At 40.6% G+C, this 13,798-nt stretch overlaps 1 protein-coding gene across 4 annotated transcripts in view; it reads left to right on the top strand.

Moving 5' to 3' along the window:
- Positions 1-12,776, top strand: part of UBAC2 (UBA domain containing 2) — an 87,236-nt gene extending 74,460 nt beyond the window's left edge. For 3 of the 4 annotated variants that reach the window (XM_015851527.3, XM_085535853.1, XM_085535873.1), the window contains 2 exons: positions 8,855-8,977; positions 11,920-12,776. In XM_015851527.3, coding sequence (XP_015707013.2) covers positions 8,855-8,977; positions 11,920-12,027 — 231 coding nt within the window. In that variant the 3' untranslated portion in view covers positions 12,028-12,776. Of the gene's footprint in view, positions 1-2,746; positions 2,796-3,203; positions 3,843-8,854; positions 8,978-11,919 lie in introns of those variants that run through there. The other variant, XM_085535866.1, reaches the window with a different exon arrangement.
- The last annotated feature ends 1,022 nt before the right edge of the window (positions 12,777-13,798 follow it).

The following is a 13,798-nucleotide window of genomic DNA, read 5'->3' as shown; positions in this document are numbered from 1 at the left end:
CTTTTGGTTATATTTAAGTAGTAAACTTCTGACCTCAGAAAACAGAGTTTAACAGAGCAATGACTTTCCTAAGACAAGAATTCCTCCTTAGGAATGTTGTCCTTACTCATGAATCAAATCCCTCAGTGAATATACAGGCAGTCTATTTCTGCCATCTCAAAGAAGAGCCGCATCTGAACATATTTCATTTTCACACTGACGCAGAGAGGTGCTACTTTAGCAAAGTCTTCTGAAATAGCCTGAGAAGCTTGAGAACCAACAAGTGCTTCAAGAGGCCTCTTGGGCCCTGAAGGTGTCTTGCAACCTTTGCACATTTCCAGGGCCCTGGAAAGTCTCACAGAACTTTAGATGGAAGTAGCTCATTCGTACTGACCCGTAGATGTATGTATCATTGCTCCAGACAACTTCACCTGAATAAATGAGGGAGGTTTTCAGCCTAGTGTGACGCAAAAACCTTTTCTCTGATTAGGCTTCCATTCCAACTGATGTGTGTTACCTATATGTACTCTGGGATTTTGTGGCATAATTGAATAGGGAGTGCCTTTTACAACATTGCTATAAATTTTAAACACAACTATAGGTGGGATACTCATAGAATAAAAGAGTTACTTGAGCTCTGATCTCTGAGCTGTGTTTCTACAGAGTTGACATCATATTTTTATAAGTTCTGTTAATAAGTGATGTAGGGATTTATTCCAACCTATTTACACTGCAGCAATAATCACTGTGGCTAAATTGAGACTCCATCTTCCCTTGTTTGTTCTGGACATACCATCAACCTTTTTTCTTTTCCATTTTTGCAAAGAAAATTATATTTTTTCAGACCTCATTGAGCTGTTAACTCATCCTTTGCTTTTTGGCATTCTTTTGGTGTTTCCGAATCTAGTTTGTTTGGTTGCTTTTTTTTTCCCTCTGTAATGTTTTAATGTTTTCTCTGTGTTGAGAATAATGCTTATTTTTACTTCAAAAGGTGAGCTTTATTAATATCCAGACTATTTCTTCTATACTTTATATTTTCTTTCTTCTATACTTTATATTTTCTGTCTTCTTCATGGAAACCAGCAGTTCCATGAGTTGTCAGACGCTAGTAGTACTACTAGAATAAGGTGAATGCGTCTCATTAACAGCCAGTTGTCAGAGTCACAAGGCTCACTGCGTCTGACTCCTACTCCTCAGTAGCACTCCTGCCCTCACATTGAACTATCATTTTCTTCTTGGACTCAGTTATTCAGTTCTCTTTCTGTCTGACTGGGCTTCTGAGCTGTAGCCTTTAGGCAATGATTAAACTTGAGTTAGGGTTTGTAATCAGTTTCCCTACAGAAGCAATGGTTGGACTGCTTCCTAAAGCAAAATGAAGCAAATAGAGCTTATGTTTGTTCTCCTATGTGATTGTTCTGTGCTCTCTTACTCTGACAACTGAGTTTGAGGCAATCCCCATTTAAAAAGCTCATGGCATAAAAATATCCCCAAGCATTTTGAGAGCATTGAATTCTCTGTTGTCTGATCTCTTCTCTCACCGTCCACAGAAGGCAAGTTTCTTCTTAGTTGTTTGTGTTCTTCCACCTGCAGCTTAGCACGAGCCAAATTAGACATCCAGTTTCGGGCCTGAGAAGTCAGTAGTTTTTTCTGTTGCCTTTCATCTGCACTGAGAGAGTCTTGTTTGGAAGTCATTTCTTCCTCTGAGTCCCTTCTTTCATAGCTCATAGAAGATGAGAAGCTTGTATTTCAGATAGTGCGCGGTCCATCTTGGTATTCAGTTTTTCTGATTGGAACTCTGATAATAGCTCATAACTACTACAGAGCTGTGTCACTGGTGGTTTCTAAAGCCTGTTGAAGCACTAAAGATGGGAAGGTTTTGCCAAGCAGTATTGCCAGTATGTCACCTTGAATGTTAACTTTAGGTTGTCAACAAATGGAAGCTCTTCTCATTTGCAATTGAATCTTTGCTCCCTTGAGTGGGATACTAATCTTTCTTTTTTTTTTTCCTCCTATGTGTTGGTAGACTGGCCCCTTATGTACCCAAGTATGTGTTTATGCTACTGTATTGGAGAATCTGGTTTTGAGGTTTCTTTGTACCCAGTGTTTGCTAGCTAAGCTTCTCAAATCAAAACAGTTTTGAAACTCTTAATTTCTCACTTATGTTTGAAAATGTTTGTGCACAGGAAGTGAGTGAGGTATTATCTGTCTAATCATCCATCATGCTTTAATAAGTCACTTGTCACCGGTTTGCATCCAAAGAACCAAACAAGAAGGGGCAGAACTGCCTTTGTTTTGTCTAAAATGTTTAAAATGGAGTAACAGATGGTTTCCTTCAATGCCTTCAGCATTTGGCACAGCAGACTGCCACACCCTGGTTATCTCACTTAGCGGATACTGAAGGACCAACATAAGAACGGCTCCAAATCATTCAATTACTTAAAATTTGGGTTGTGATTATGACTGATAGCTGATGTAGATGTGACCACATGTGTGATGTTGCAGAGCCCAGTTTGGATGAACTGCAGCTGATACAAGCATGCAAGAGTGAAGTCGGAAAGTCCACAAATGGAGATGCATTGAAAAGGTGGTTGAAACCTTGCCTCTCCTGCCTAGACAAGGTTAAAAATCCCTATTTATTAGTGCAAATGAAGTATGAGAGCCCTGCTCAACGCTTTCCTAATGCTGGGTGAACGAGTTAATGTCTGTTCTCAAAAATGCCATCATTCAGCATCTGACTGATATTAAATGTTTTTCTTTCTTGGTGTAGCAATCCATCAGTTTCCAGCTGAGCTATTGCATCACAACGGTACTGAAATGTGAGTGTTACGACAACGTGCAGTTTGGTACAGAATAGGTGTTTAACCATACTGTAATGAGTTGAATGCAAAGCTATCTGACTCTCCCACTGTCCTGAGCTAACTTGCAGTTTTGAGGAGCACCTTCATAGCTTTTCACTTACTACCAGCTAGTTGTGTGCCTGAGTCATATAACAGCACCCTTTCCTGTAATGTGTTGCAAGCAGACTACAAGGCCAAATGCTTGGGCATGCATGAGTACACTAAGAAGTAGTCAAAACTCCCTACACCTCCCTTGAACACAGTTGCAGAATCAGCCATGCCCACTCACCTCCCAAGGCACAGATAGGCCTCCCATTTGGCATCTCTGGCATCTGCTACTGTGAATGCTTCGTGCCTGTGCTGAAGTCCCTTCCATTGTTTCTCTAGCTGCTTCAGAGGCCAGACTGAGGTGTTCCTCCTGGATTTCAAAGGAAATAACCGATCAGGCTTCAGAAAAGACCACATGTGGATTTGTGAATTTTTGTGACACACGAGCTCCTCTGGGAGAATGCAGACATCAAAGCTCAGGATACAGCAAATAAGAGTTGGAGACAGAGTCTCTGGGCTAAGGAGACTTGTCTGTGGCATAAATTTCCAGAGGAAATTGGAATATGTTTAGAAATTGCTGCACTTCTTTCCATGGTGAAAAATTCTTTCCATCGTTCCAAGTGATGCTCACAGCACAAGTATGATTACATTCCTGCCTCCTTTCAAAAAGGAATGTTATTAAGGTTGGGGGGAAAAAAGAAAAAAAAAGTTTAAGATGAAATAAACCCCCAGAATAGTTTTTACCTCACAAAAAGAGACAGGCCAGACATTTTAATAAGTCCACTGGAAATTTTACCATTGCCATTGATCTTTTTACAGTGTTCAGATGCTGAGGCAGCTGGTATCAGTGTGTCATTCGCGGCTATGTTTTTTCTTTATATTATCTGTACATATACTTTGGGGTCAATATTTTTAACGAAAAGATAATGTCTGAAAGGCAATTCTTTTTTGTTTCTTAGAATAAATCTTTATATCAGTGAAGCATTTATACCTGCACCAAGTAATGGCTTCTATGCAGAGTAGCAAACTCTAAAGATGTTACTTTTAAAGATGAAATGCAAAGCAATTTCCTTTTTTTTTTTTTTTTTCTTCTCTCTTTTTTTTCTTTTTTACTGTGGTTGTTGTGTTAAGAAAAGGTGAACAGGACAGATATCAGGAGGTGTTTCCTGTTTGTGCAAACAGATGGCAAGTTGGCATTAACCATGTACATGCGATAGCACTATCAAAAAATCTTAACCACATGAAGAATTATCAGGAGGACTTCTATAAGGCATTTTCAATTCTATTGAAATTTATCTAATTGTAATACAAGCACACGCGATAGTTCCTTCAGTGAATATTTGGTAGTGGTCTGTAATGCGTATTTATTTGTCAGACTTTGCGTAAGAATATGCTACGGTAAGTATGTAAACGGGAAGCAGGGTTTCCCATTCAGAGCTGCCTTCTCTGAAAGAGAGTAAGGAGATGGTGTGAAAAAATAGTTGTGTAATTGGGATTTCATAAAGTTACACAATCAGACATTTGCTAGCTCTGGACTGATATGAATATCTTGTTTGGTAGGAAAAGGGGATACTCTTCTCCTTGTAAACAGTATTGTCCTAGACACCATTTAGGGGAAAAAAGAAATAATCAAGGATGTGACCTAACAACTTAAGTACTGATGGTTACCAAGAATAATTCATCCATATAGTATTTCCTTATACTATTTTCTGTCATGGATAGATGCCATTCTCACATTCCTTTACATTTACACATTCCTAATGCAGTCCTCCCTCTCATTGTTTGGTCGCCTGAAGCTTGTGACTGATTTGTTTTCCTGTAACAGAAGTTCTGACATCACCAGTGTTTTCCTAATCCATTTTTATTAGTGATATAACAGAGATCAATAGATGGTCTCATTGTTGGTTTGTTTGTCTCCTGTCAGATAGTCACAAAGAATTTGCCATCAACCAGTTCACCCAGTCATTGCACTACAAGCATCAAAGGAAACTACTGTTTTCTTTAGTTAAAAAATTGCAACTGTAGGAGGAATAGAGTGGGTAAGGCTTATAGACCTCTCCTTAAATGTGTCCATCATCCTTCTCTTTAGCTACTGAGTGAAGCTGTCTTTTTGACATGAGTTTTCTCTGATGACGTGTGGAAGACTATGTTGCAGGCAGAATTCAGGGCCCAACCACCAGTTTGTACAAAATATTTGTATGAATGGTAGTTTGTAGACTGGTTTTCCCAGTGATTGCCTTCCTCTGGCAGAGGAGCAGAAAGGTTTTACAAAGTTGATTGTGAAAGATTTGGACTAAGAAAGAAGGCATGAACAGTAAGTTTTACCTTTGTGTGGGTAACGTGATGAGTGGTTTCTGTGTGCCCAGAGCACTGACTGGGGAAAGCAGTTGGTTTATCAGTTGTGATCCTAAGCACACCAACAGGCTTTCTAGAAGGTTTTGTTGCTTGTACTGAGGGCCACCTCTGTCACGGTACAGCTCTTCAGCCTGGGAGCAGACTTGTTAGAAAGAGCTGTGGTTGGAAACATCTGTGAGATATCTTGAACCGGTCTGGTTGTTAGCTGCTTTTGAGTACAAGTCCAGGTTCTAAGCCACTGTTTTGACTTCTGGCCTTAATCTCAGACCTGCATCATCACTGTGGATTTGCTTGGTGTTCTGAACTTTTGGTTGACTGTGGTTACCATCACAGGTAATACAGCTTTAGCTTTTTTCAAGTCTCCTGTAAAAGGCATACTTTCACATTCTCCAGTAGGGACTATTGGATGGTTTAGAAGAATTGCTTAAGTAAATTCAACAGAATGGATATTTTCATGTGAAATCTTCCTGACCTTTCTCAGAGTAAGTGTCTTAGCATGGTCAAAAACCTCTCTAATGCAGAATGTATCATAACGTTGTGAACAGAAAGTCTGCAGAATAATGTCTTGGAGACAAGGCAGAATGTTGATCTGGAAATCTCTGCACATTTTAACAGGAATTTGAGAGGTTGGTTTAATTTAAGACATTTTTTGCTCTTTGCTTTGAATCAAATTAAAAACCAGATCTTAGTATATTTCTGCTGTGATAGTAACATTGTCCAGAAGTTACCCTGCACACTGGAAGTCCTTAGCCTTGATCTCCACTTTCTATGGATCTGAGGCGTTAGCGGCAGTTCCTGCTGTTTTCTTATGTTTAGGGAACAGTCCACAGTAGCAGTTCCTGTTGCAACTCCCTCAATCTCTGCTCTTTTAAATCTGGTTTTGTATATGTCCATCATGTGATTAGAGGCAAGCCCATAAGGAGAAACAACTTCCTTGCATTTACAGATCAAGAAGCATAATGCACGTGGCTTAGGTGCAGTCTGGGAAATAATCACAGAATTGTAGGGGTTGGAAGGGACCTCTAGAGATCATTGAGTCCAGCCCCCCTGCCAAAGCAGGTTCCCTACACCATGTAGGGAACTGTGTATTCTCAATACAGAGAAATAATACTCAGTTGAGAAACAGATCATCTGAAGTAAGTTTTAATTAATCCTGAACATCAGTGTTCACACTGCATTAAGACTTTTGGCCTTCACTAGTTGTGCTTTAGATATTCTTTCATCATTAATATAGTCAAGAGCTGATGTTTGTCACAATTTCCCAAAGTAACTGAAATATTCTGAGGACAACTGAAAAGGATCCTTTCATGGGAATTTTGATCCAATTTGCCTAGTCTGGTTGTTATTTCTGGGAGAGAGTTAGCAAGCTTTGCCTGGAACTGTTCCAAATTCATCCATCCATATCTGTAGATCATCCAGTTATCCATAATAAACAATGCAGTTACTTTATTAGGGAATTTGGATTTCTTACTGCAGGTAATGCATTTGGTGCGCATTCATTTAAAACGTATTGTTAAGTTTACGATAAAAAGGCAGATGTCTTTGTAGTGTTATGCATCAGCATGCAGTACAGGGTGCAGTAGGTAGCTTGGTGGTGAAGCCAAGAGCACAGCTGGAAAGGTACATTTATTTCAGTCTTTGGATGCATCAGCATAATGATAAATTAATGCATTTATCGTAGATTATATGTTTAATATGCGTTATTCTCTATCAATTCTGGTGCTACAAAAAAAGTGCCGTGATCCCGCTGCCATTTTTCAGTCCACTAGTTTTATATGAGTGACCCTTGGAAGCGTTGCTTTCTCCCTGTCTGGTCTTTGAAAAGAACACACACAGGCAAAGCAGCATAGGTGCCTTGTTGTTGCTGAACTACAGAGCTTAGTAGGCTTCCAGAAATTCAAAATTAATGAATTAAAACTCAAAATTCTGAGCTGGTGGAAACTAGGGATGGGGAAGTACATGACATGTGATTTTCCAAGGCCACAAAGGAGTGCAGCTTTGTCAGTAGGAGGTATGAGATCCTTCTCCAGGTTTAAACTAGAAACCAGTTCTCCTTTTTGCTGCACTGTACTGTTTGGCTAACGCAAGGCTTAGGTGGAATCCTTTAAGATAAAACCTTTTAAGTAGGTGCTTAGTGCAGCGCATAAAGTAGAAATGTGGGTATGTAATAGTGTCTTAAACTCCAAATTGCTGGTAGTGGAAACTTTGTACTGAAGATGAGTGGTGACTCATAGCTGGTGCTTATCTTCATAGGGAAGATGAACTGTACTGTAAGGGACTGGAACACTTTACAAGCTAACAGGTCACATCTCATGACTCCCCAGCTGCTTTTTCAAGTGTGCTCTTGCACTGCCCCCTGTGGTGTCTGGGCTGGCTGGGTCTCTCAGGGAGACAATGGAAGAGAACAAAGGAAAGGGCAGGAAAACGAAATAAAGGATTTTTTTTCTTGTGTGTGTGTCTGGGAGCAGGTTAAGCTGCTGCTGCTGATCTGATCAAGCAGAGAGCTTTTAATGCTGCAGGAGTACATAAAGACAGGAAGAGCCCCAGCTGAGAGAAGAAAAAACTCTCCTAAGAGGAAGGTCTTCTGAGAAACGACAGCACAGACCTAAAATGGAGCAACTAGAGGAAGGAAGTCCTTGTCCTATATATACTGAAAGGGAGGGGGATCTTCTCCATAGTAACAGAGGGAGCGGGTCAGGAGGAGAAGGACACCAACTGCATTGCAAAGAAGAGGTAGCGAGTGGTGCTGCTCTTGCCCACTTGCAGGTTCTGGTGTTATATCACATCCCTTCCAGAATGTTTTTGAAGGCTCATGAAAGGAAGGTGGATCATTCCCCGGCAATGATAAAGCTTGTACTTTGCATTCATGTCTTGCTGTTTTAAGGCTTCAAGCTGAGTTGTTAAAAGTTTCAGTTCGGTGATTTATGCCATACTTAAGTTACTGCTGTGTATTTATGTTATTATCATGTAGTCAGAAAATGATTTGGCACTGGAGCACAGCCAGGTTTTGCAGTGGTAGTAATGCACTGAAGTTAGGCAAGTCTGAAAGTCTGTTACAGTCATATTGGTGTCACAGAAATAATCACTGGCATGGAAAGTCTATCACGAGTGTCCTGCAAGTTGGGCTTGTGATCAGCAGCGTGTGCTCTGAATTTCCTGGTGTGTTTTTGTGGATGCAGTGAAAAGAATACTTGCTTTTTCTCCCTGCTTCTTTATTTCACTCATACCCATGTAAAGCAAGCACATGCAGGACACGCTGTGGCATCCCTTGCCAGGCACATAGTCTGGCACAAAGTCACAAAGAGAGCAGGCTCTTCAGCCTCAGAAACCTATCACTGTAGTGAGCCATGTCATCCACAATGTATGCAAAACACGAAGCATTAGCAAGAAAAAAGACAATCCTTTCTTCCTTTGATTAGCACTTTTCCTTAGCTTATAGCAACCATGTCCAGTAGCTAGGAAAGAGGTAACAAGTCCCAGTTTTCACTTCACAGAAGGCTACAGCAGCTCTTGTTGTTTGAGGTAAGCGTTTTGCTCAAATGTTTGCCTTTTGTATTATGAGGGGTGGATGGTCTTTATGTGTAAAAGTACCTGTAGTCCTTTTTGAAAAGACTAACAGCAGTGTCTGGTTTCAGGGTGGGATGATTAACTGGAATAGACTGTTTCCTCCTTTACGTCATAGACACAATGAGAATTATCAAGAACATCACCCATCTGATCAAGACACGCCTCCACCTACCGAGGTTTCTGAAGAACAGGTAATTTTTTAATATTTCATTAAAAAAGCTGTCAAGCATTACCTCTGGTTCTTTTATTGCCTGTTGTGACACAACTTCTTGATCACGCAGCAGCAGAAAGAGAAATCTCAGTTAACAGTCACAATACAGGGACAGTGACTTGTCATTGTCTTTCCCAAGTTGCATATCAACTTGGGAATTACTACTTTTATGTGCAACTTTTCAGCCCTTATATTTAAAAGTTAGACAGTTTCACAAGCGGGACTAATATCTTTTTCAAGAAAAAAAATAAAAAAGGAAGGATGGCAAATAGATATCATTTTCCCTGTAGACATACAGCTTTTCCTTCACTGAGATCTCCTGCTTAAGTTTCCAGTTTGGTCATGTGGCTGTTTGGAAATAAAAATGCTCTGCCAGCCTTGGGCTGCAGCAGGCACTTGTAGGGTGTTTCCCTGCATTATATGGTTGACTGATTTCATGTACCGTTGCCACAGAGAAGTTTGCCTTTTCTGCCTAGTATAGGTTTAGGCCTATAGTGTAGACTTAGACTTTTGTAGATAGTTTGTTGTCTCAGAAGAAAGCATTTACTAGGAACTTTAAGAACTGAATATTAATCTTATTAAGAAATATTAAGAAAAAGATAGGAAGAAAGAGAAGAAAGAAAGAGAGAAAGAAAAGGAACTCCCCCACTAAAGAACACCTTCTGAGACCAGTCTAAAATTCTGACCAGCCCAAAAGCCCATTCAGTGCCGGGAATAAGGTGACAAATTCTGTATGAATAGACTGTGCTGTGGGGCTGGAACTCATGTAACTGTTGTCAGTCCAACTTGTGCTGTCTTCTGACCCCAAACCTGGCCTGGGCTTAGCTGTATGAAGGTACTTCAGTATATGCTTACATGTTTCAATGCATTGAAGTTGTAGAGATACCTGGTTGCTGCTATCTGAAGTGCTCTTTGGTTGCCTTGCAAGGTAGAGAGTTAGCCAAGCACCTTTGATTTGTCAGATTTGTGCTAATAAATCTGTAAATCATCTTAATGGCAGCAGTGCAAGGTTTGTGCCTGTTCTTCAGGTTCAAATTTGCGAGCGTTAACAAAGTCTGGTAGAAAAAAATCTCTGCTTATCTTGTGGATTTTGTAGTACCTTCAATTACTGTTACCAGCGTATAACTTGGTTTCCTGGTGCTGGATTCAACTTCTGTGGTTGAAATGTAGTCAGATAAAAAGAGCTTTCTATTGTTAAAATGTATTTCCCATCGTACCCTCCAGATGTTTCTGCAAATGGGAGCATTGAAACTCCATCCACCGCTTCTTGAAAAACAAGGTTAGAATTCACAGCCACTGCCATAAAAACCTTTCGTCCGAATTGTATTGCTGTGGTTAGCTTTTATTTCCATTGCCTGGCCTCTTTCTCATAAAAGTAGTTGTCTTAGGTGAAAAGTCAGAAAAAGGGAACTTCAGAAAGTTACTGGTTATGAGATCCAGGTTGATGTTGCAGTGATGTTGAAAGTAACGACTTGTTTCTCTCTCTACGAGAAGGTGAGAAACTGACTCTGGGTGGTAAAACGAGAAGGGGAAATGCAAACAAAGATGGTAGCGTTTTTTATATTCTGGCAGCCAAGGTAGCAGCTTTCAAACATTTTATAGCAGCATATTTAGATCAAGAGAACCAGAACTCCCACCTCCGGGCACACTTAGCAGGGCTGTGTTTCTCAGTAAGCCGCTAAAACATGGGAGATTAAAAGTCCTGAATACTTTCTCCCAAAAGGCATTTCAGATGCTATCACCCATTGCTAATGTGCCCCAGGATGCAAAGGGCCACAGCTGCATTCCTGCTTGCTTGGTTCTGTGCAGAGGGCTCCATGCCAGCCTCCAGAGAGCCACCAGGACTACCAGGCTACTCCTGAGCCTGCAGCTCCCACCTCACAACCCACATGCAGGCAAGAGCAGGATATAGAGTGCCTCCTGCTGCCCCTGGCCGCGCTTAATTCTGCATGCTGCCCCCTCTCTGAATGATTAAATATAGAAGTGAATTAGTTACATTGTGACTTTTCACTTGCGCCTAATGGAGAGTCACAATTTTCAAGTGTAAATTGAAATTTAACCATAGATTAAATGTGATGTGTGTACTTCTTTTTTTAACATGTAGTAACTTGTGGTACTTTGAGTATCCGTTAGCGCAGAGGAAAAGGTTAGGCGTCAAGAACATGTTGTTACAGAGAAGAATGGTAACTGGTTACTGATAGCAAAATTGATTCTCCCAGTGTGCCCATTTCAAGGTAATTCATCCATCACATCATTGACTTGCCCTGCTTTAAAAACATTTGGAATCTTTCCCTGAATTTTACTGAACCAATTTAAGTATCTCACTGCCTCTGTTTCAGGGGTAGCTTTCAGGTTGCTTGTAAAAACCACCCAGAGCAAATGTTTTGGGCTTTTTTAATGACCTTTGGAGAAGTCAGGTTTATTTTCAAGCAAAGCACAGCTAAGTGCACATGGAGAGGTCTTCCTGTCTGGTATGGATTCCTCTATTGGGTCAGTGCTGGGCTTTGGAGGGCATGTTCTTCTTAAGAGCAGTGAGCCCTGGGGTCAGGCTGCCCTTGTCATGTAAGGTGCCAAAGTGGAAAACAGAAAAAATGCCAGACAGACAACAAAGTTTCCTTTCTCTTTCACTCTTCTTTCAGAATTGGGCCAAGGTTGAAAACACAACAAAAGGCTGGTTCTGAACAAGAAATCACAAAGCACTCATCTCACTCTCTCTCTTTGGCAGTGTGTTTAAGCGTGCTGTCACAGATAAGTCTTTGTGGTGGTGCAGAGCTGTGCTCACACGCTCTTCAGACAGATAAGCTTCTGAACATGCTGATCAGTGGAAAAAAAAGTGATCCCTGACACTGTTGCATAGGTAATGCACACATCATCTGAGTAAAACTGTGTTGTTTCAGTAGTTTTATGCTATTTCTGTTTCAGGTTGCACGACTTATGGAGATGGGATTTTCCAGGGGAGACGCTCTGGAAGCTTTGAGGGCTTCAAATAATGACTTAAATGTAGCCACTAATTTTCTACTGCAGCACTGATGATTATGTGAGTGATGAAGGGACTCTCCCCATGGGTTTGTATGTGCCTGAAGAGGACATGGCCACCTGCTGGACGGACTGACACAGGTCGGCCCCGCTGCGCCGGCAGGAAGGAGAAGTGGGCTCCACGTGACTGCTTAGTGAATGACGTGAGCTGTTCCCAAGCCTTTGAATCAACTGGTGGTTTCTATTCTGGTTATCCTTTTCAGAGTAAATTTAGTTTCTACTTATTACTGGATATCACCTAAATTTATTTTTTAAATAAAGTAGGTGTTTTTTTCCTTGTAAATCATCATTAGACATGTTATCGAGCTGAGTGACTAAGAAAACATGCTCCTACAACCACAACAACCAGATGTACCCCTCAAGGAACGCTGTGTTTTCTTTGTTAACCCATCTGATTTCTCTAGCTTACATGTTATGTTACAGTACTCGATTTCTGACTGCAGTAATAAGGTGTTCAACGGTCACTTCATGTTCAACTCACTAAAGTATTATGGGATTATTATGTCACTCCAGAAACTTTTATTAATGCCTGTAATATTTTGTTTCCTGAATTCCTTTTTAAATAAAAATTGTCATTCAGCACATAATAACACACAGATAGGATACAAGGAAATTCATATGGTGTATTACAAGCAATGGTAAGTGACCACTGTACACTTAAATTTTGCTAATGGATTAAATTGCTGTTCAGACACAGGGCATGAGGATACTCACTGGAAGCAATAAAGGCAAATTGAATGATATAACGAGGTCAGAACTGCAATAATTTGAATGACATCCACGTCTGATTCAGGCAGACTTCTGTATCAATGGATGTGTGCTGTGTCTGATGTGCCACGTTCGTATTTTGAGGTGACTACATACCGTCTTCAAGGAAAAATATATAAAGCTATCTTTTTGTTGTAGTTCCAGTTTTCTACTTTCAGAGTTGTGGGTGATCCTCATTTGCTGAATCCTCTCTGTCTGAAGCAGTTAATGGCAGATGGAGTACCAGCCATAAGAGTGGTTCAGAGTAATGCAGGAGGCGACGGGACACTGCTGCCAAGGTAGCATAATACTGGCTTTGAAGTTTAGATGGATAAATAAAGTCATGTGGCTTGACTCTCAATCAGTGCTCATTGTGAGCACCTCAGGAGCTTTAGGAGCTGGATATGACACCAAGCTGAAGTAATACAGTATTCCAAACTGCAACTCCATACGTGTGTCCTAGGCATTTAATGTATGTTGTGCATGTACTTTTGTTGGTACATTGGGTATATATGTGTCTATTTATATATTTATATGGGCATATTTAACACATACATGTGTTCAGAATAAGATACAGATCCTCAGGAGCATAACAGAGGCTGTAGTGGGAGAAAAGGGAATGAAGTGAAAGAATACTGGAAAGAGAAGGGTGTTTGGGAAATCCAACAGGACATGTGTGTCACACTTTGCCTGGAGTATTTGCTGGGGAACTACAACACAATATTTAGAGACCGAGAGACATGTTGGTTTTTTGTTGTTGATGTTTGTTCAAGGGTTTTTTTTAGTTGACTGATAAGACTGGAAACAGTCCTTTGGCATCCAAGTTCTTATCCAGCATAACATCAGACTTATTCATCTTTAGGCACGTAGCATACTTATGTAATAAAATAAGTGTGGTGTGCATGTGTACCTGTGCCAACTGGGGGTGTTTCTATGCCCAAATAGCTGGAAACTGGCTGCCTAGGAAGGGCAAGTGTCAGAATGTCTTCTAAAAACAATGTGTAGGCAACCATGTGAA

This window comes from Coturnix japonica, chromosome 1 (assembly GCF_054131305.1).
Source record: "Coturnix japonica strain WE chromosome 1, WE-NBRP24, whole genome shotgun sequence".
Taxonomy (NCBI): Eukaryota; Metazoa; Chordata; class Aves; order Galliformes; family Phasianidae; genus Coturnix; species Coturnix japonica.
This window is presented reverse-complemented; position numbering and strand designations above follow the sequence as displayed.